The sequence below is a fragment of the Nycticebus coucang genome, chromosome 4, assembly GCF_027406575.1.
Source record: "Nycticebus coucang isolate mNycCou1 chromosome 4, mNycCou1.pri, whole genome shotgun sequence".
In the NCBI taxonomy this organism is placed as follows: Eukaryota; Metazoa; Chordata; class Mammalia; order Primates; family Lorisidae; genus Nycticebus; species Nycticebus coucang.
Window position 1 is genome coordinate 67,672,949 of NC_069783.1, and position 23,431 is coordinate 67,696,379.

At 38.6% G+C, this 23,431-nt stretch overlaps 1 protein-coding gene across 1 annotated transcript in view; it reads left to right on the forward strand.

Annotated features, from left to right (window-relative positions):
* ANTXR1 (ANTXR cell adhesion molecule 1) overlaps positions 1–23,431 on the forward strand; it is a 265,145-nt gene that overhangs the window by 42,524 nt on the left and 199,190 nt on the right. Inside the window, exons 4-6 of the mRNA XM_053588536.1 lie at positions 18,287–18,368; positions 19,139–19,172; positions 20,365–20,444. Of these exons, the coding sequence (XP_053444511.1) occupies positions 18,287–18,368; positions 19,139–19,172; positions 20,365–20,444 (196 nt within the window). The remainder of the gene's footprint in view (positions 1–18,286; positions 18,369–19,138; positions 19,173–20,364; positions 20,445–23,431) is intronic.

The following is a 23,431-nucleotide window of genomic DNA, read 5'->3' on the forward strand; positions in this document are numbered from 1 at the left end:
CAATAACTTGAAAAAGTTGACAGACTTAGGTCCATTACTAAGTTGCCTCCATTCTGTTTTTATGTCTGTTTCTATGTGGACTAAGGATATTAAACAATAGACCATATTGTTTTAATTAATTTTAAAATCTGGAGGACCTATCTTTCCTCATTTTTAATCTTGGGCAAAAATCTCCTTGGTTGTTTTTGGATTTTTCCAGCCATGTACATTTTAAGTAATTTTTTATGCTCCAGAATGTCCTTAGGGTTTTCATTTGAATTGTATGAAAAGTATAAATTAAATCTAGCAACAATGACATTGCATTTTTACTATATTTGTTCTCTTATTTAAGAATCTATCACTTATCTTTTATGTTCCTCATTCAGATTTTAGTCTGTTCTGCAGGTTAGTTTTATGCAGTGTTTGTTAACTTTATTCCCAGGCATTTTAAAGTTTTTCTTCCATTGTGAATGAAATGTTTTTCTGTTGTATTTTTTAAATCGTTATTGTTCACTGTAGACCAGTGAACCTATAGTTTGTGGTCTATGGGATTTTAGTGAACTTTATGAAATTATTGACAAAAATTCGTGTGTCAGTGGATTTTCCATAGAAGAGAACATGTAATTTGCATCAGAAGAGGCCTACAATTCCTCCCCACCAAAAAAAAGAAAAAAAACTTAAAAAATATTGGTTTGGGAAAAACAATAGTTTTCCAACAGGTTTTGTAGATTTATTTCTTATTCTACCATTTTAATGAAACATAGTTCTAATACTTCCCCAGTTAATTTTGGAGTTGTTTTCCAATAAGATAATTATGGTATTTGTAACTAATGATAACCTCTGTCTTCTTTTCTAATATTTATTATATTAGTTATTAATATATTAATATAGTTATATTATTATACTATACTAATATTAATATAGTTATTAATATATTATATATTAATATTAAAATATAATAGTTTTTATATTTTCCTCTGTGTTTTCTTACAGTGGTTAAAACTCTCAGACTTTAATTCCCAGTTAGGTTTTACAATTATGTGCTTTATTAGATGTTGACTTTGTAGAGAAATTTTATTTACTATGTTAAGGTATAAGTCTTTAAACTTATAAGTCTTATAAGTTTATTAAAAAAGTTTTATCTGAAAGAGTTTATTTTTATGAAATATCCTTTTGACATATCGAACTATATATAGCAGGTGCTCAAAGTGGTTACCATTAGCATCCAGACACTTCTGATGGTGGTGAACTACTGCTTGAGCAATGCTGACTGAAAGACTTGTTGCTGTGTAAGGCCTCCCTCATCTTTCCCTGTCCACATCACACACAGTACCAAGCATCTCAAACTTACAAATGCATGCAGTTATCAGGCAGGTTGGAGGGTCTGTTGCATACTCACTCCTCCATTGTCATTGTACTTCCACAACTCTCTCAAATTTCAGATAACACTTTAAAATGGTCTTGTGCTCCTCAGCATTTTCTTTGTCCCTCCTACCTCTTGGTGACCCTAGCATTCATTTGATTGATACCATCGTTTGAGCAAACGTCACACTACACATTGCTACACATAATTCAGTTCAACTTTGAAAAGTAAGACCAAAATAATGTCTCTAAATGTGTATAGAGTTTTTTGGCACCCCTGGTATTTATTTTCTGTGTCAACAGAATACATATTTAAGTGTAAGTCTTTTCATTAGTTTTGTATAGTACTTTGTACAGTATTTCAGCCATCCAGCTTAAAAAATTTTTCTTATTCTTTTTATGATGACCTTTTTTTGTATGTTCATTAGATTCTTAAGTCTATTCAGCATCTCTTTTATACTCTAAGTATAATTTTTTACTCTTTCTGTCATTTCTCCTTGAGTTCTAGGAGAATATTTCTATTGTGTTCTGTAATTCACCCATCTTTTTATTGTGTCTTTTGTGTTCTGTTTTTGGAGTAGCCAGCTTACTTTTCACTAATTCTTTTGTATTTTTCAGCCAATCTTTCATCTTTATGAGTACTTCCCTATTCCTCCATTTTTTTCCAGGGGGTGGGGGCATGTGCGAGACAGACTTGCTATTATTTTAGAGATGGAACGTCTTCACTATAAATATTAATTAGAATTTGTTATATGTGTTCCTGTTTCTTATATGAATTTATTTCAAAGGGGGATAGCTCCCAAATTCTAACATTGGTCCTCTTCTTCCCTCCTGCTGAGAGTTTTCCTGAGTATAATGCTAGGTTTTTCAGTCTTGGGATTTGGAGTGAGTTCTGTTAGAGATCAGGCAAGATCCTGTAGAAAATGTTAAGATCTCAAACTAAGGAAAATGGGAAAGTGTATATCCAGTATAATTTTTTTCTTAGACAAATAGATCCTGCAGTCTTTCCAAGGTAAGGAGGAAGCTGAACCCAAAGGAAAATGGTCAGGTATACATGTTGGATCACTGTGCTAAGTAAGAACTTCTTCCCTCCACTTCCCTCTCCTCCCAGCCCCTCCCTGGTTTTCTGCATGTTCCTGGATTACAGGATGGTGAGTCCTTCCCTCATTCAGGTCTCATCAGCTCCTTGTCATGTAGGAATTCTAAGTTTATGGCCTGAGTATGGCACCCTTGCCTAATTTCCAGCAGTGAAAAAACATTTTCTCTATTATACTGGTTTAGCTATTTCTACAGCAGTTTGAAAGGGAAGAGAGAGTTACAATGTGTAGACCAAGATCACTGTCTTTGACTGGAAATTTCACCTTCCTTCCAAACTTTGCAAGATTAAAAAACAGAGCATAACAAAACAGTTATGGGTCAAAGAATTATTTTATCTTATCCAACCCACTGACCTCATTCACTGCTGAGGAAAATGATTCCCAGAGAGCTTGAATCATTTGCTGAAATACATTCATGTACTCAGTGGCAGCACAATTTTTTTTTAACTTACAAAACTAAAAATTTTGAATGTTATAATACATACCACAGTTACCCAGTACACACTGCTTCTGCATGTATGCCGCTGTCCTTGCTTCTTACCTCTGGATATTCCGATGGAAGCCACCACCATGTATATACGTGTGTGTTTACACAGAATGTTTTACTAAGGGGCTTTTATGTACCAATGCCTATAATAGTTTCCCCATCTATAATAAGGGAAAATAACAGGATTATTATGAGAATTACATTATTTATCATACGTATTATTATAGATGGAGATATTGAGGCAGAGAAGGTTCAAGGCCACTCTGATGTAAAAGTGTGGGAACCTGAATTTGAACCCAGGAAGCACGGCCTCAATATCCATGTTCTTAATTACTGTACCATAGGATAGTTGTGATGGATGTCTTACTTAGTTCAATGTAAGCATTTCACATTGTGTATTGAAGCAGTACCCTAAACCCCATAAATGCATCCATGTACAAAGTTATGATTTAATAAAAATCAATTAAAAAAAGAAACACAAAAACACATCCAAACATGCACAATTCACCACCCAAACCCCCTTCGACTTCTTAAGGAAAGTTTCCTAAAAGCCTGTGCCCTCTACACATTTTATTTTCATGGACTTTTGAAAACTGAAGCTGGGAAATACTTTTCACAAAGAGGTAAAGAGGTAGCATCAGCGTTTTACAGATGGGGTAAGAGGTTAAGCATCTTGCTTATTGCTTAAGGAGGTGGAGCGAAAGCCACAAACTCTTGGCTCAAACTGCTGAGTGGAAACCAGGAGGCCACACTTCTCTCTCTGCCTCTCAGTCATCCTTTGGTTTGGTTGAGAGTGCGGTTTTGCCATTAGTGTCACAGGAGAAAATGACATATTCTGAACACATCACTTGATTCCTGGAGCAGAATGATTACAGACTGCCATTACCAAGAGACGTAGTTCCAGAATCCTTTTCTAAATTTAAAATAATGGTAGAGAAAAAGAGTCTTCATACATTCAGTGCTTGAAAGGAACTTGGATTCTTTCCATTTTGAGTTATTTATTGAATTGTGAGAAGCTCTGATGGCATAATTAAGAGAAATGACAAGGGAGTGGGGCATTTATTTATTCTCGTGTCCTGCTGATTGAGAGACAGCATGTGGTCTGAGTTTATGGGCAAGTTTCTTACCTCTCTGTGCCTGTTTCTTTATCTGCAAAAGGAATAGAAGATGGTCCCCACCTCACAGAACTGTTGGAAGGATTAACAAGGCGGGCACATAGTAAGTGCTCAATAAACATTAGTTGTAACTATTGTTGTTTTTAAGGATTTTGATAAACAGCTAATAATCCTCCTGAATAAGCCCTGCCTCAGATAATCACAGCATGTCCAACAATTCAAAGAGTGGGTCCCCAACTCCCCCTGACACACGTCCTTCTGTGTATTATTAACATTCCCCAGTCTATACCTACATAGAGAGATACAGGTAGAAAATTCTGCCTGTAAAATATTACTGTTTCCTTTGTCAAATGGTTCCAACAAGATTTCTTCCAAACAAGTGCACAGGCAGTGTCTTTAGAGGATGTTTGTCTAAGGGCTCCCCAGGCTGAGTCATAACACCAGTAAAAGAACCCACCTTAGAGCAATTCAGCAGGTCTGGGAACGGACTGATTTGTGAGAGTAGTGTAGTCCAGTGCTTCTCAAACTCTTCCTCTGGAGTACCCCCATTAGTAGAATAAAGTAAAAGGGTACCCCTGGAGTCCTAAGGTATAGGTTGAAGTGGTTGATTAAAAGCAAGAAGTTTCTTCAAAGTTCTTTCACCTTAAAAATGCATGCACATTTTGTATTGTATTTCATAATATAATTCCATAATTCCATTTTATATTATGTTATGTAAAAATCGTGGTTCTCAAATTTGGGAGAACAATTTATGCTCCGGAATAAAAATTGTACATCTCTTGTGTTTTTATAAAATGTAAAAGTTACATACCGAGTTTGTGTTTAGTAGAGAAAATACGGACTCTAGACCAGGACCCAGTCTGTGCCCCACCACAGTGTGCACGTGACTGCACATCTCTGAGTCTGCTTTCTCACGCGTAAAATGAAGATAGTAATGCCCACCATATAAAGTGGTTATGAGCCTTTTGTGAATGCATGGAAAGTGTCCAGCAGAGACCCTGGCAAATTGTTCATACTACCCCCTCACCTATTACTCTCATAGGACAAATACAAATTAAGGGTAAAAACTGATACAAAAGGGATATAGAGAAGAACCTGAACAAAAAAGCCTTGCTAGGTTCCCTAGTTTTATAACCATCAAAGCATAACCACTTTGTCTAATCATACTTCTCCATGACTGGCCATTGCAAACTTCAGCACAAAAATACACTGTTTGGTCTTCATTTCTGAAGTCTCCTGTGCAGTAGTGGTCTGAGCCATGAACCTTACAATGGTACTTTTCTTCCCTACTAAAGCTTATTGACCAAGATGGAAAATATAATACTTTGGAAGTATTTTTTGTCTCAACAGAAGGTGTATGGGCAGGAGGAAGATGGTCTGATTTATTTGCACAATCACACAGGGAGCTCCTACAATACAAGTCTTGATGCACTGAGGGGGATGGTATAAAATGTACCATAAGACTTGGGGCTTACCTGGTTTTGCTGATATATTAAAATGGGTTGAAAGTCAGTACAATAAATGACTTGCTGCTCCATGAGCAATTTTGGGTATAAACAAACAAATAGAGCAGCATCCAGAAACATTTCTGTTGTCTGGATGATGACAGCAAGGCAAACTTCAGAAGTGGCCAATACAACCTAAGAACAGCAGTGTTCCCATATGCAAGCTAGCCAGCCACAGCCAACAAATTTCCTGTGGCCTACAAAAGCAATCCCACATCTAAAGTGACACTCCTGTCTGTCCTAAGTCTTAACTCCTTGTCTGCCAGCAGAGGTGATCTGCTGAACATATTGAACACCAAAGTCCTGGTTCTGACACCCCTTGATTGCCTCCTTATGAACCTCTGAGTTAATCTTTACTTTTCGCCTTTAACATATAATTCTCATCTCTTAAGTATTTGAAGTGTTAACAAAAGTATTAGGAAAAAAAAGCTAATGAACACCCATTATCTTCCATCATCCTCCATGAAGCTCGTGAAATAAAAGATACAGGCCACGTCCTGTGTGTGTATTTCTCCTTTCTCTTTCCGCATCACTATTTTGAATTTGGAGTTTATAATTTTAGAGGGTGCTGCACACTTTTAGATACCCATAAACAATATGCATATGTTAAAATTTATTTAAAATGGATATATTGTTTGAATTTTTCTTGAACTTGCTTTTTATCATTATGTTTTCTGTTGTAATAATGTCTCACACATATTAATCTGTAGCCTTATTCATGTCTATTCATGGACTTTGTTTCTAACTTTTTGCTATTATAAATAAGACCGCAGTGAACATCTTGTGCTCATCCTCTGTTGAGGGGTGTAGAAGCGAGAATTTCTTTATTTTATTACCCTTGTTTTATTGCTCTTCACTTTATTGCATGTCACAGATTTTGTATTTTTTACAAATTCAAGGTTTGTGCAAGCCTTTGAACAAGCCTATTTGTGCCATTTTTTCAACAGCATGTGCTTAGTTTGTGTCTCTGTCATATTTTGGTAATTCTCACAATATTAAAACGTCTATTATTTTTATGTCTCTTATGGTAATCAATGATCTTTCAAGTTAGTATTATTACTTGTGCTAAAAGAAACGCCCATATAAGACAATGAACTTAATCAGTAAATTGTGTGTGTTCTGACTGTTCTACCAAGCAGCATTTCCCCTGTCTCCCTCCTCCTCCCTATTCTCAGGCCTCCCTATTCCATGAGACAAAACAAGATATGACAAAACAACATTGAAATTGAGCCAATTCATAACCCTACATTAGCCTCTAACTGTTCAGGTGAAATAAAGAGTTGCACATCTCTCACTTTAAATCCAAAGCTAGAAATGATTAAGCTTATTGAAAAAGGCATGTTAAAAACCATAACAAGTGCAAACTAAGCCTCTTGTGCCAGTTAGCCAAGGAACTGAATGCAAAGGAAAAGGTCTTTAAAACAATTAAAAGTGCTACTCTGGTAAATATACAAATGTTTAGAAAGTGAAACAGCCTTATTGTTGATATGTGGAAAGTTTTTGTAGTGTGAATAGAAGACCAAACTAGCCACAACATTCCATCAAGCCAAAGCCTCATCCAGAGCAAGGCCCTAACTCTCTTCAGTTCTACAAAGGATGAGCAAAGTGAGGAAGCTATAGAAGAAACGTTTGAAGCTAGCAGAGGTTGGTTCATCAAGTTTAAGGAAGAAAGTCATCTCCGTAAGGTAAAAGTGGAAGGTGAAGCAGCAAGTGCTGACGTAGAAGTTGCAGCAAATTATCCAGAAGATCTAGCTAAGATCACTAATGAAGGTAGTTACACTAAACAACAGATTTTGAGTGCAGACTAAACACCTATGTATTGTAAGAAGATGCCACCTAGTACTTTCAAAGCTAGAAAGAAGTTAAAGCCTGGCTTCAAAGCATCAAAAGACAGGCTGACCCTGTTTTTAGGGGCTCATGTAGCCAATGACTTTAAGTTGAAGTTAATACTTATTTACCATTCCAAAAATCCTAGAGCCCTTAAGAATTATGTAGAAATCTACTGTGCCTATGTTGTATAAATGGAACAACAAAGCCTACATTTGTTCGCAGCTAGTTTATTGAATATTTTAAACCCACTGTTGAGATCTACTGCTTAAAAAAAAGATTCTTTTCAAAAGGAATCTCATTGACTGTTCTTTGATGGTGAATCTGTGCACTTGATCACCCAAGGGCTCTGATGGAGGCAAGACCCTCCATTGGCAAAAAGATTAGAACTTATTGAAAGCTCAGATTTTTGTTAACTTTTTTTTAGCAATAAAGTATTTTTTAAGTTAAGGTAAATTTTTTTTTAGAAATAATGCCTTTTCACACGTAATATAGTACAGTACAGTATAAACATAAATTTTATATGAAGTGGAAATCCAAAAAATTCATGTGACTCGCTCTATTGTAGTTATCACTTTATTGCAATATTCTGGAACCAAACTTATGATATCTCTGAATTATGCTGTATATAACCAGAGGTTGAATTACTAGGTCTTAGGACATGTGAATATGTAACTTCACTAGGTATTGTTTAATTGTTCTCCAAAGAAGATATGCCAATTTCCACTCCTATTGATTTGTGAGAGTTCTCATTATTCCATATCCTCCTGACACCTTGATATTGTTCTCCAACTTTTCTTCTCAAACTGATTGTACCCACAAATGACTTGAGGATTGGATTATCTGATGTGGACTGAGCATCCCCTTGCCCACTCCCACCTCTGGCTAACATTGCTCTAAAGTGTGACAGAGAAGCCTATCTTCAGTAGAGAACTGTAGCCTACACTAGCCTACAGTAAGTAGATGTGGCCTGATCAAAACAGAAAAAGACTCCTGCCTGTCATCTGCCTTAAAGCTGTGCACTTATAGCTTCCATTCCAGAAGATGACACAGGTCTCCAGAAGTCTCTGCTGCACAGAACATGGTAAAATGCCACTCTCTCCTGTGCCCTCCAAACACTTACTGTGGTCATTGACACTGAGCTAACTAAGTACATCATCTGGCCATTATAAATGCTTACCAGAAAGACCAGGAAAGACCCAGTCTCTACTGGACTAAGAAGAGCATGCAATGGAAGGTTCTCACAAAAGGAAGTTGAGTTCAGCAAGCCTGAAGATAGAGAGTCTTTCTTTCCACCACTCCCATATCCTGCAAAGTATGGTGCAGCTGGGGAAAAGGGTTAATGATTTTTAAATTTAATAGGGTTTGCTTCAAAAGCCCACTGGTGCTATAGAAAACCACAGGGTGAAAAACCACTGCATAAATGAGCAACCAACAAAAATAGAGCTATATAAAGAGGAGTTTGGACAAATTAATCATATTCTGTGATTAAACTGTTACTCCTATCTTTTATGTCAATTAAAGCTGTAACCTTTGGAAGTTCCTTGATGGGCTCCTCTCTTTGTCATCCTCAGTTACAAATCTGTACTAGACTCTGTTACGTCATGGACTACTTCTGTCTGCCACATGTGGTCTCTCCAGTTCCCAGCAGATACCTAGGTTCCATTTCTGCTGACTCTTTGGTCCCCAAATAAAATGAGATGTGGTATTCTGAACTGGAAGGGACCAGCTAGATCTGAGAGTTCCACACCTTCATTTTACAGTTAGGAAAACTAAAGTTCAGGGAGGTTATCTGACAAGCCTAGCACATGGCGGAACTGGATTTCAATCCCAAGTCTTTCCCTGATGTCCATGATCCATTGAATGGACTTCAGCACTGAAGTGATAGGAATTATGAGATGACCTTATAAAACAGTGTTGATATGAGGATGAGTATTCAGACTGAGTTTTAGAGTGCTCCAGTCTTTATAGCTCTAGAGGATAAGGAAAAGCTCACCTAGGAAGGTAAGGAAAGATAGCTGGTGAGATAGAAAGAGAGAGTACGGTGCAGTAGACATCAAGAGAAGAAAGCATTTTTAAATGAGAGAGCAGTCACCTGTGTCTGGGAACCAAAAAATTATACTGAAAGCAGTTGAGGAGGTTGAAGCCAAAGAAATGACCTTTGGATTGGCAACATGGGGGACCTTGCAGGAGCAATTTCAGCAGAGTTCTGGAGACACAAGTCAGAGCAGAATGGGCTAAAAGGGGAGGACTTCCAATTTTAAAATGAGAGGTAAAGGCACATTTGCTCCTTTCTCTCAACCCTCCTTCCACACTGGGAAAACATCAAACAAAAGCACAAAGCTCATCTTTGAGGAAACCAAGAAATACTTTAAATATAAAAACAATTCATCTGAGGACAGAAAGGAAAGGAAGGAAGAGTGGCAAATAATATAGCACTATGGAAAAAAGTCAAATATAATCTTTCAGAAGGATTTACCAAAGAGGAACAAGCTATGTAGCCTTGAAGAACCCTGGAAAGTTCAACATCTAGATCCTGCAGAAGTCAAGGAAGGGTAGAAGATGAAAGCTATAACATTGTTTAAAGGTTTATGTAGGAAGCAGTTCAATTTTCAGAACCACCCCTTGCTCCCAGTACAGTACAAAACTTACCCCATCTCCACTTCCACCAGAAAAGAGAAGTTTGTTATTTTCTGGCAAAATTGCATAAGAATGGTCTCATAGTCAGGGACACAAGGCACAGGGAGATTATGGAGACATCTGGAAAACAAATGTTGCTACTTCCAGCCTTCCCCCTTGTTCATGCTCAGATTTAAAACCTAAGGAAGAGTTTGAAAACCACTTCTCTTTAGGAATAAACGTCTCAAAGGGAAAAAAATGTATATACACCAATGTTTGAAGGTCTTCAGCAAAAACAACCTATTAACAAAACCTGGTCATCACCAATTGGCATGCTCCACCATGCACACACATTTTCCAGCAAGCCGTTTAGTCCCTTTCATCTGATATGAACAACCAAGGATCACTAACCATTTGAAGGACCCTCCTCCCCCCCAGGAAAAATGGGGTAAGGAAGCAAGTTTCAAGAAACTGTCCCCAAGAGAGACGCAAATAAGTATAAGCTATCACCTGATGGCTAGAGGGAGAGATGGGGTCAAAGAGGACTTTAAAAAAGAAAAAAAAAAATGAGAGATACTGGAGTATATTTCTATGCTAGCTATCAGCCTCTAGTATTTTTCTTCCTGATTTGAGACAAATATGTAGTCACAAACATTTAGGAAAGGCCTATAAAGTATGTCTTTGGTTAGGATATGGAGGGGATGTTAAAAACCTTCATTTCCATGGTCAACCAGAAAAGCCTGGACAAAATAAAATTCATATGTTTCCATGGGACTAGCAGAGACACAGGAAGCACTGGTGAACTGAATTAGAGAGAAACGAGCCCTTTATAGTAAGCAGAGATCCACAGAAGCTGCGTACTTGAGGGCGGATGCCTGGTCTGCGTCTGGGCAGTTGGAGGAATAAGTCTGCCATGGACAGAGGCTTCAGGGATGAGGAAAAGTCAGCTGAGCCTTCGACATCCATGTACCAGATGGGTGCAGTAGAATCGGAAATGAAAAAGAAATCTCTAAGCCTGACAGCTCTTCCCCCTCATCCACATTGCTCTAAGAAAGTAGCAGTGGAGGAGTTGCTGAAAAGTCAAGATAAATCACATAATCATGTGGGTTCTTGTGCTTGGATTCTGGAGCTCTACCAACACGGAATCCAAGGTCAAGCAAAAATATATGAAGCTGGACTTATCCCCCTCACTATTAGAGTACAAAAACGATTACAAAGGTAGGGCAGGGCATAGGACCAGGAGTTGAGCTAATGATAGGGAGCATTCTCCCACTAACGCTGCAGCCCAGTCCAAGCACAGTCTAACTCAAGAAGGAATCTAAGTGATCAGCCTTTCATCCTACTGTACAAAGAGTAAAAGGCTTACACTTTGCCTTTTGCTACTAAACAAAACAAATCAATATTACACCTAAGACTGTACTGCTTCTCTTCTATTCAGTGTCTGAAATATAAATTAAAAGATTATGAAACATGGGTAAAAAACAGGGAAATATGACCCATAGTAAAGAAAAAACACAGTAATAGAAACAAACCACAAATGACTCAATTTTGGAATTAGGAGACAGGGACTTCCAAGCAACTGTTATAAATATGTTGAAGAATTTACAGGAAAAGGTGAAATTAACAGGGGAAAGACATGGGTCATCAGAAACAAAAAAAAAAAAAAAAAGAAAGAAAGAAAGAAAGAAAGAAAAGAAGATTTAAAGAAAGAATCAAGTGAAAACTGTAGAAGTGAAAAATACAATATTTGAATTAAGAAATTCATTAGATAGGCTTAAAAGCAGATTAGACGCTTGCAGAAAAGGAATTAATGAACTTAAAAACATTTTTTTAAGAGAAAGAAAGGAAAAAGTTTGGGAGATGGAAAGAATGAACCAGGTCCTATGATTTGTAGGATAAACTTAAGTGATCTAATACTGTTTGATAATATGGATCTGTGAATGGAAATACCAAGAAAAGAATGTAGGAAAAGTGAAGCAAAGAACAGAAATGACAATTTGAAATCAAATAGCAAGATCATAGACTTCCAGCCGATTCTGTCTATACTTACGTATAAAATGAACTACAGATTCCAGTTAAAAGGCAGAGAATGTCACACTGGATAAAGAAGCACCATCAACACCTCATAAATACAATGCTGCATAAAAAACACCTCAAATATTAGTAGCTTGAAATATCTTATGATGGCTTCACCTGGACTTATTTATGCAGCCCCATTTATCTGTAAGATCAGCTAGTGATTAGACGGAGCTGGGAAATAAATATAATACATCTTTGACAGCCACAAATCTCTCTCACTCAATTCAGTCTTTCACTCTTATGGAGGCACAGCAGGCTTTCTGTCTTGATGACTGCAGCATCCCACAAGTCAAACCCCATAGTACAAGTGCTAATAGAACCTTGGCTTTTGTCAAGTTTATTGATGTCACATAGACTAAGCAAGTTACGTGGCCAAGTGCAGAGCCGATGTGGGAAGGGAATATACAAGAACAAGAATACCTAGGTGGGCTCGGCGCCTGTAGCTCAGCAGCTAAGGATGCCAACCACATACACTGGAGCTGGAGGGTTTGAACCCAGCCCAGGCCTGCCAAACAACAGTAACAACTACAACAAAAAAATAGCCAAGAGTTGTGGCAGTGCTGGTAATCCCAGCTACTTGGGAGGCTGAGGCAAGAGAATTGCTTAAGCCTAGGAGTTGGAGGTTTCTGTGAGCTGTAACGCCATGGCATTCTAACCAGGGCAACATAGTGAGACTCTGTCTAAAAAAATAATAATAATAATGATACCCAGGTGGGGGGGATCTCTGGGGGCATTAATGTAACAGTCTATCATACACAATTATAAATGGTTTATAAGGGACACATTTTAAATATAAACGTGGTGATAGGTTAAAAGTGAAAGAATGAACAAAGATAACACCAGGCAAACACTAATCATAAAAAAGTTGGAATAGCTATATTAATGGTGGGCACAGTAGACTAAAAGATAAACACTATTTACTGGAGGTAAAATGTAATCAAAGAAAAGCCATGGGTCAAAGAAAAGTCACAAAAGAAATTAGAAAATACTTACAACTGAATAATGAAAACCCAACATATCAACATTTATACAGCTTATGAAGTGCTTAGAGGGAAATGTATGGCTTTAAGTTTTTTTTCTTAAAAGATGAAAAGTTGCGAAAAAACTAAAAGGAAGAGCTTATAAACTCAAAGTAAGTAGGGACAGGAAAATAATAAAAAGGATATCAATAAAGTTGAAAATAGACAAAAAATGGAGGAAGACAGTAGAGAATATCACAAAGATCAGAGTTTGATGAAAAGTAATTAAGTCAATAAACTACTAGTAATACTGATTTTTTTCAAGGAGATAAAATGCAACTAACAAGTAACAGCAGAAAAGAGGGGGTGTTGCTATAGGTCTTATAGATGTTTGGAGATATTAAAGGAATATTATGAACAATTTTATAGAAATAATCCAACATTTATAAAGGAATTGAACAAATATCCAAGCACGTTACTATGTATACATTGTATCTCATTAAAAAAACACATAGAAAAAGAGCTTAAGTTAAGTTTGGCATGCATCTTGATTATGACCTATCTTTGGTAAAAGTCTCAAAGAGGCTATATATTTATATACATTATAACATCATATACATAATAAATAAATGATTATAGTTGATTGTGGAACTTCATGACTCCAGAAGTAACAGCAAAATGTCTTTATTAATCTGTCCTTCTCTGTTCACTACATTGTTTTTTGTAATGAACAACTGGAGCTATAAGGCCATCTGGAAATGTTGCAAGAGTAGCATTAGTTGTAATAAATAGTGATGTGATTTACCATATAAGTTAAGACTCCAGAGCCAACAACTGCAAGACATTTGAGAAGAATCCAATTCCACAGAAGCTGTTTTACCAGGAGACGAGGAAGTCGGGAATGCAGAGCTGATGTTGGGTTATTTACGGGTGGTAGTGGTGGAGGTTGTTTTTATAAAACAAAAACATGGTACACATTGCATAACCCAAGGGGGATTTTGCAGTGGGAACATCAGTAGGATTCTTGGGATAAAAGCTTTTGAAGCATTTCTTGACATGCAAATAAGTGCTCATACTTGAATATTTTCACTAGCAAAGATTGTCAAAATATCAGAATACAACCAGAATCCCCCATCCCCCCACCCCCCACCCCCGCCAAATAATCCTTATAAAACTAGGAAGTTTACAAGACACTGTGACTGATTGTCCCCACCTACTACACCTTACAAAACGGCGTGGTGCTGGGTGCGTGGTGTATGCTCAGTAGTAATAGTGGTCGTGCATGAATGCACCCAAACTGCTATTCAGTCAGCAGTCACCTACTCCATTCTCATCATTATGTGTTGTGGGAGTTGCAAACGAGCACAAGACATGCAAGCCTTGAGGCCTGAAAACTCTTAACTTCTAAGAAGGAACACTGGCAGACATGTGAAACCACCAAGGAAAACAGGAGCTCTTTAATAACAGCTTCTTGTCGTAGGATTCCCAGCCTCTCTCATTTCCCAGGAAGATAACATTTCATTTGGTAATAACTGAGCTCTCAGAGAGGTTCTTATCATCCTTTAAAAGTCCTTTCTCTCAATTTTCTTCAGTTTCTAGGAGAACATAAAGAATGTATCCTTATTACTAGTTCTGTTGTCCCAGAATTGAAACACACTCACGATTCCCATGAATCCATCTGTTTTGTTTGCTTGGAGGTTGTGGGTGCTTAGGGAGGTGGGGCCGTGTATTATTTGATCTTTTAAGAAGTAAGGGCAGTCTATCAGGGAGGTTGTGATTACCACTCACAAACAGTGAGTTCATGTCTTGCCAGACACAAAGCATCAAAGATAAGGACATTTTCCAAACCAGCTTTTGCTTTTTGTGGTACCAAAAAAAAAAAGGAAAGCTCAAGAAAATACTTGTTTAAAAAAAAAAAAAGGAATAGGCTTAGAGAAAATACCCTGGTTCTCAGACTTTATTTGGCAGGGAAAAAATAAAGTGAAGCCAAGTAAACTTTTCCACACCCCCAATATGCATTTTTTTCTCAGCCATCTTTTAAAATCTCCAGTCTTGACACAATATTCCAATCCATATCCTCACTAGTCTACAACCAAAGAATAATTAAGATCATATTTACCAAAAAAAAAAATCGTATTTACTTTTACTGCCCAGTCTTCTACCAAATTATCAGAAATTATCTCCCTTCCCTATAGCATCTCCCGCTATTATGACAGGTCCCATAGCCCCATCCCTGTGTGCTCAGAAACAGACCCTTCCTTTCCTGTCCCTCTCACATGACCTTGCTGCTGAGACCCTCACAAAACTACTGACCACAGGGCACAGCTGCCCCCACCAGGTGACACGTACTGTCCCCATTTGACACAATGGGGACACGGCTCAATCTTTATCCTTTCTTCTGATACCTGCTTTTGCTTTAACAAACAACAAAACTAAAATTACATTATGTCTTTTGGTGGGTTTTATTAACACATTGGAAGTAAGGTAAGAATCACAGCACAGAGAATAACTTTTAACCACTACATGGGCCCAGACCTGTGCTAGGTCCAATTAACCGGGTCAGCATCTGCCTGGCCTCCTTCCACATGGCCCAGTGAATTTCATCCCTGCTCCCAGTGTGACCTCTTCCTAGGATGATTGACAATGGGGACCCATTCCCTTCACTCATCTCTTGGGTAAATAATTGTTGAATGTCTGCTGTGTACCAGGCACTGCAGTAGACGCAGAAGATACAGTGGGGATCGAGACAGACATGGCCTCCAGGCCTCATGGAGTTTCAAGTGTAGGACTGAAACAAAACCTAGATAAATAATTACATAATCAAATGTTATTAGTTATACAATGACCTAGGTGCTATGAAGCAAAATGGTGGGGGTGCTAGGATAAAGGCTAATAGAAGGAGGCAAGTCAGATTAGGGAGGTCAAAGAAGGCTACTCTGAGCAGTTGACAGCTAACTTGGCACTGACAGCTGGGTAAGAATTAGCCTGGTACAGAGCTGCTTAGATAGTGTCCCCAGGCAGCCGTGATTGTTGACACCAAGCGCCTTTTGGAGAAAGGAGCTTGGGAAGACCTATGTGGCTGAAGTGAAGGGAATTGGGTGGGTAGTGATGAGAGATGAGGCTGGACAGGCAGGAGTCATCCAGGTAGGTGCTGCAAGGCTGGGGCAAGGGTTTGGAATGTTATCTCAAGTACCACGGGCTGTCATTGAAGAGTTTCAGCAAGAGAGAGAAGGGCAGGCATGATTTGTACCGTATTTTAACAACATTCTGACAGCCATGTGGAGAAAGAATGGAGGAGGAGCGAGAGGGCAGTCTGAAAACAACAGATGCCTGTTGCAGTGTCCTAAGCAAGAGATGATGGTGGCCCAGACTGGTGTTGGCAGAAGACATGGAGGGGCAGTCCATGCCCAGATATGTTTGGAATAGCACTAACAGAATTTGATGACAGAGTCTGTGGGGGCGCAGAAGGAGAGCTCAGGGTAAAGGTATGGTTCAGGGAGGGCTTCCAGGTTCTGACTTGTGCAACGGGGCATGTGCTGTGATATCTGGGCACCAGGAAGACAATCCAACAATAGCCAGGACATTTCCCGGAGTGTGTTACTTGATTTTAAGTAGTCCACCCAAGAAGCATCAGCAGACCAGAGACAGGCTGAGCCTAACCGCTTTTCAGTTTGCCTTTTAAAGTCTCCTGCAGCCTGGTGATCCAGCCTCACCCACGGCTGCCCCATCACATCAGTTTTTAAAAAGTTTCACTTTTTATTAGAATCCACCCCCCCAAGTAATTGCCAGGGTAAACTGGTAATAAATTTTGTTCATTGATGAGAAAGAGAGAGAAAAGGAAACAGTTTAGCACATTGATTGGAAGCAGAGCCCTTGGGATGAAATCCAACTTCTGCCACTTCTAGTGGAGGTGCCTTGTAGCCCCTCTGTGACTCAGTTACCTTATCTGTGAAATGGAGGTGTCAGTAGTATCTATCCCAAGAGCCATCTTCAGGCTTAAGCAGATCAATTACATTCCATTCTGTTTAGGACAGAGCCTGACATACCGTAAGCGCCCAGATCACATTAGAAGTGGCTGTTGCTCTTCACAGAAGCGAGTTCCCACTTTTACTTTTCCAACATTCTTCCGTACTAGGAGGCTGCTTTGCAGAGTAGAAAGCCTTTTTTGAGGTAGACAGATTTGACCTCCTTACCTCTTTGAGCTCAAGTTTTCTCACCTGTAATATGAGGACAATAAATAATACATACCTCAAGGGGTTATTGTGAGGATAAAATCAGAAATCTTTGAGCAGTGACTTGCATATAGTGAATACTCAAAAAATGACAGATTCTTCCCCTACTCAAAAGGAGTTTCCTTTGCTAATTTAAATAGTACATCTTCACCCTCTGCCCCTAAAGAGACCCCAGTGGGAGGAAAGACAATTTCAGACCCTTTCATAGGTTTACAGTTTATGAATAAGGTTATTTGTTTTTCTAGAAATTACCCTTTCTTGCCCGTTTCTGCACACTGTAGAGCTATTTGAAAGACTGGAACACGAATGCGGATGTCTTACATCCATCCCAGAAATAACAGTCCACAAGGCTTCCATTTGGCTGCAAACCATTCACGTTTTCCATTGCCAGTCCAGCTCCTTCCCAGTGCTGTATCTCACTTCTTCCTGCCCTCACCTTCACCTTGAACAACCAGAGTAAGAAAACACAGGCACCCGCCCACAGAAAACACTCTTGGTTGTCCTAGAAAGTGTAGACTCATTCCTAGGGCTTTTATTTTCAAAGCTGACAGCACCGTTTCCTTTGGCAGTTCTATGTGGATGGTGGAGTTTGCTCTGGACACCTCCCTCCTCCACCCACATCCTTGCAGTGACCTTCCATGGGCTCCTGGCATTTGCCTCTTTCTGGCTCACATGACCCATTTGCTTCTTCAGCGAGATTGCTGTGTATCCCCTCAGGAGCAGTTGCCTTTTAAGAATCATTTCCAATGTAGAATGAAAACCTTGTTCCTGTTAAGAGAAAGGAAAGCTTTTGCAAGCAGATGGAGGCTCCTGCAAAAGGGTCCTTTCCTTCAACCCTTGAAATCTCATATATTATATATTACTTTATAATGTAATATAGAGACTTTGCCTGTGCTAGGTTTCTGAGGGACTGTGGAGCAATACACCAGTATCCACAGAGCTGAGGAGAAGACCAGTCTATATATCTATCAACAGCAAAGTAAAAAGTGCTCTAATAAAACTAACAGAATGTCTTTGGATTTCAGGGAACAGATCCGTCAAGGCTTAGAAGAGCTCCAAAAAGTTCTGCCAGGAGGAGACACTTACATGCATGAAGGATTTGAAAGGGTAATTTTAAAACCGTTTTAAATTGCAAATATTAAGTGGAATATTGAAATACCCACATAGACATGGATTAGGAGCTAACGCACATGTATTAAGGGGGTTGAATAGCATTCAATGGTGAGAAAGTGCAGACTTTTTTCCCCATAAGCTTGTGTGCTGAGAATTCTACCCAAAAGGACTACAGAAATGAATCTCCTTTCTCTTTCTTGACATTGATGAAGGGTTTGTTAGCTGACGCACGGCTGGCGGTCATAAATCATGCCACACCCAAGTCCCTGCCATCCCCAAAGTGAATGTTCTGGCTCACATGGCTTCAGAGGATGAGGCAGAATTCCAGTGCCTTCAGCTTTAAGGAAAACAAGTGCTAGGGTATGAGAAATGAGACACTGAACCATGTTTACAATCCGGTTATACATCACTTAATGATGAGGATACATTTTGAGAAGTAGCTCATTAGGCGATTTTGTGCACACATCATAGTTTGTACGTACACAATCCTAGATGTTACTGCCTGCTACACACCTAGGTTATATTGTATGGCCTTTTCTTTCTAGGCGACAAACATGTACAGCATAACTGTATATTATTTAATGTGAGAGTAACTTTACATGGATATCATTCATCAGTACATGAGTGAAACCTGGTGAATTTCATAAAGATCAAGACTGAGCCCTGAGTGCATATCCAATACCAGAGCCCACCGCCCACTGTGGTATTTGGAGTGGCAAACAGTGGTTGTATGTCTGATGATGGTTCATTCATGTGTTTTTCAGGCCAGTGAGCAGATTTATTATGAAAACAGTCAAGGTAAGACGATAGTGTGAATTGCCATTACGAATTATTTAACATTTTTCTGCATTTGTTTCTGACTAAGTGCCTCAGAAATCCCATGTTTCAGAAGACATATGTGATATTGTCTCACTTCATCACAAAGAAGGAATGCATAGAAAGATGGCGCGTGCCAGGTCAAATGCCACAGTCCTGTTGGTGCCAAGAAAAGTTACATAAAAGTAATTAAGTTCCCATTATGGCCACAGTCTGTAATTCCCATGAACAGTTTTGCATGTTGAATTCATTACATTAGTAAATACTTGGATAGGTTAGCAAAGTCTTGGATTTTTATGTCAAATTTAATCTTCATGTCCCTTTTCTGAGCCCAAGGCTTCTTCATTACTGTGACTACATATGATACTAAGATCAAGACACCAGTTTGGTTTAAACTTCTCTTCATTTAAATGAATATGAGAGTGCCTAGCACACAGGAATAGTAATGATTATTATTTCAGCTATTATTACTTCTGCTTCTTTTGTGGATTGCATTTCTTTATATCTGGAAAATCTCTTAAAAGAGATTCAATATTACACTGCAGATTTTACTCCCAGGCCTGTAGAGGTGTCCACTTCCTTTTTCACACTAAACTATAGCAAATAGAACAAGCCAAATATCAACACCAAGTCTTACTAATGCAAATCAACATGAGCATTGTTACCAGAAGCCTAAAAATCACTGAAAGAATCTGGTGAGTTTTCCCGGCTGCTATAATTCTTCAGTCAACAAGTGAATCATTCAGACTATTGCTTTTTTGCCAAACTGTGGTCAAGGGATGGTGTATGTGGTCGACTATAACAGGTGGCTAAACGGCCCAAGTGAGAGTTTGCTCTCAGGCCTGGGTGACAGTCACATACTAATAGAAAATAAACACACTTGAGTCACTGGAGCTACTCCCAGATAATAGTTCAGTGACCATTTTACCAGATTTGTCCATTTTTTGAGATAAAGCTGAGAAACCCAGAAGCAAAACCTATTCCATCTATATATCCCTGTGGAAGATTCTTCTTTATACTGGAGTTGCTTCTAGTCCCAAAAGAAAAGTTGGTTTTCATAATATTGACTTCAGGTGGTCAGGCTTCTAAGAGATCAAATCTCGGGACTGAACGGAAGCTTTCCTGGGGGCGGGGGGGCAGGATGGACTGAGCCAGTCTGTGTTGTGTTAAACAGGATACAGGACAGCCAGCGTCATCATCGCTTTGACTGATGGAGAACTCCATGAAGATCTCTTCTTCTACTCAGAGAGGGAGGTAAGTGATGGCCTGCCTGGTTTTTAAACACATACATGGAAAATGGGGTTTCTTCTTTCTGAATTAGATGGCACTCTCTCCATGCAGGCAAACCAACAGGTGTTCTTTCTAAATCACTTAATGAAAGAGTGTTTCGTATGTAAAAATAATAATAATTCAATTTTTAAAGGGAATTCTCATAGCTCACACATGATAGAAATTTTAGCCTCTCTGAAAATGTTTGCATATCACTCTGTTTTGAAGGATAAAAATACCTACCATGACTTTGTTGAAGGTATAGCAGTTTTTAAAAAAAAAAACAGTTGTGCTATTTTTCCTACGTTTTCCCTCATATTTTCTACTAAAACGGGAGGAGGAGAAATTCTTACTTGAAATCTGTAAGAGCCAATATTGTTAGAATGTATTAATTGCTGAGATTTCTCACTCTAAGAACCAAAGGTGAACAGCAATTGGTAGCAAAGTTAATTAAAATCTCTCCATTGGGAGGGTGGGGCCTTGGTGGGTGTCACACTTTATGGGGGCAAGACATGATTGCAAGAGGGACTTTACCTAACAATTGCAATCAGTGTAACCTGGCTTATTGTACCCTCAATGAATCCCCAACAATAAAAAAAAAAAAGAAAAGAAAAGAAAATCTCTCCATTAGTGTATATTATCCTTTTCTTTATGTTCTCAAAAACTCTCCCTCAAGGCAAGTAAAGAAAATTCTGTAAATGAAGATTTCAGTTTTTAGAAAGAGACTTAGAACAAGAGAATTGAAAAGTAATGTTAACACTTAGAAAATTCTTTCACATTTTAGATTTGAGCTATATGGATAATTGGCATAATGCTGTATTGGCATAATTGGTATGAAAGGAAATAAGTTAACCACAGACATGTACTGAAGCCTCCTTAGGGACAAAGGCTCATTCAGGTGAAGGTAGAAAGAAACAGTAGTGACGGACAGGCAGTGAGGGAAGGAGGTTCTTGCCACAGCCGCGGAGTGAAGGGTAGCATTACATTTACTTCAAGCTCTTGACTACTGTCTAATTTAAAACCATCTCCTTGAGCAGGTGTGAAATACATGCTCATTCATTCATTCATTCAGTATTAACTGAGAGTGAGTGGAACACAGTAACCATGAAATAATGGTCAGCTTTTTGAAGGCTCCACTGGCAAAGGGCATAGGGAAATTATGTAGATAAACACTTTAATTTTCATCTCCTCCCACTAGTATGAAGGGGAAAGACGCAAGTTAATGTGGCAGATACTCCCTGAGCATTTGGAAAATGATACGTTTCTACCTTCTAAACTGGAAACTAACTATATGATGGGAATGCAAAATGACTTATTTGGGCACTAAATAACAGTCAAATAGAGTAAAAACCCTAATAAGGAAAGAACTGAAAGTTGGGTATCAGGGTCTTAAAATAGGGGTTAGTAGAAAGGAATTTTAGGTATGGCACATACAAATTTGGAAACATATTCAGAATACCATTGCCAATAGCAGGAGGCCTTCTGAAAAAGAAAGATAAAGCTTAAGATAGGGAGAAATGAAATCTTTCCATTCTTGATAGTTCTGTATTAAGGCCAGTTAGAGGAAAAGAGTTACAGAGTTGTTGCAGATAAGGTTGGGGCTAGACTGTGGTGTAAGAGTTTGTTTTATGCTGAAAGCAATGGAGAATACTTCTAACATTACAAAGACATGTGTTTGTCTTTCTGCTAGAATTCAGTGTTAGGCGCAAATGGGTTTGAATACTAATGGAGGGGGAAAGAAACAGACTTCAAAGTGATACGCATATATTACTGTATGTTTACTATCAATTATTTATTAAGCACCTACTGTATGAGCCAAGGATTTCCAGTTTTTTGGTTTTTTTTTCTCTTTCTTTCTTTTTTTTTTTTTTATTGTTGGGGATTCCTTGAGGGTACAATAAGCCAAGTTACACTGATTGCAATTGTTAGGTAAAGTCCCTCTTGCAATCATGTCTTGCCCCCATAAAGTGTGACACACACCAAGGCCCCACCCACCTCCCTCCTTCCCTCTTTCTGTTCCCCCCCCCATAACCATAATTGTCATTAATTGTCCTCATATCAAAATTAAGTACATAGGATTCATGCTTCTCCATTCTTGTGATGCTTTACTAAGAATAATGTCTTCCACGTCCATCCAGGTTAATACGAAGGATGTAAAGTCTCCATTTTTTTAATGGCTGAATAGTATTCCATGGTATACATATACCACAGCTTGTTAATCCATTCCTGGGTTGGTGGGCATTTAGGCTGTTTCCACATTTTGGCGATTGTAAATTGAGCTGCAATAAACAGTCTAGTACAAGTGTCCTTATGATAAAAGGATTTTTTTCCTTCTGGGTAGATGCCCAGTAATGGGATTGCAGGATCAAATGGGAGGTCTAGCTTGAGTGCTTTGAGGTTTCTCCATACTTCCTTCCAGAAAGGTTGTACTAGTTTGCAGTCCCACCAGCAGTGTAAAAGTGTTCCCTTCTCTCCACATCCACGCCAGCATCTGCAGTTTTGAGATTTTGTGATGTGGGCCATTCTCACTGGGGTTAGATGATATCTCAGGGTTGTTTTGATTTGCATTTCTCTAATATATAGAGATGATGAACATTTTTTCATGTGTTTGTTAGCCATTCGTCTGTCGTCTTTAGAGAAAGTTCTATTCATGTCCCTTGCCCATTGATATAAGGGATTGTTGGCTTTTTTCATGTGGATTAATTTGAGTTCTCTATAGATCCTAGTTATCAAGCTTTTGTCTGATTGAAAATATGCAAATATCCTTTCCCATTGTGTAGGTTGTCTCTTTGCTTTGGTTATTGTCTCCTTAGCTGTACAGAAGCTTTTCAGTTTAATGAAGTCTCATTTGTTTATTTTTGTTGTTGTTGCAATTGCCATGGCAGTCTTCTTCATGAAGTCTTTCCCCAGGCCAATATCTTCCAGTGTTTTTCCTATGCTTTCTTGGAGGATTTTTATTGTTTCATGCCTTA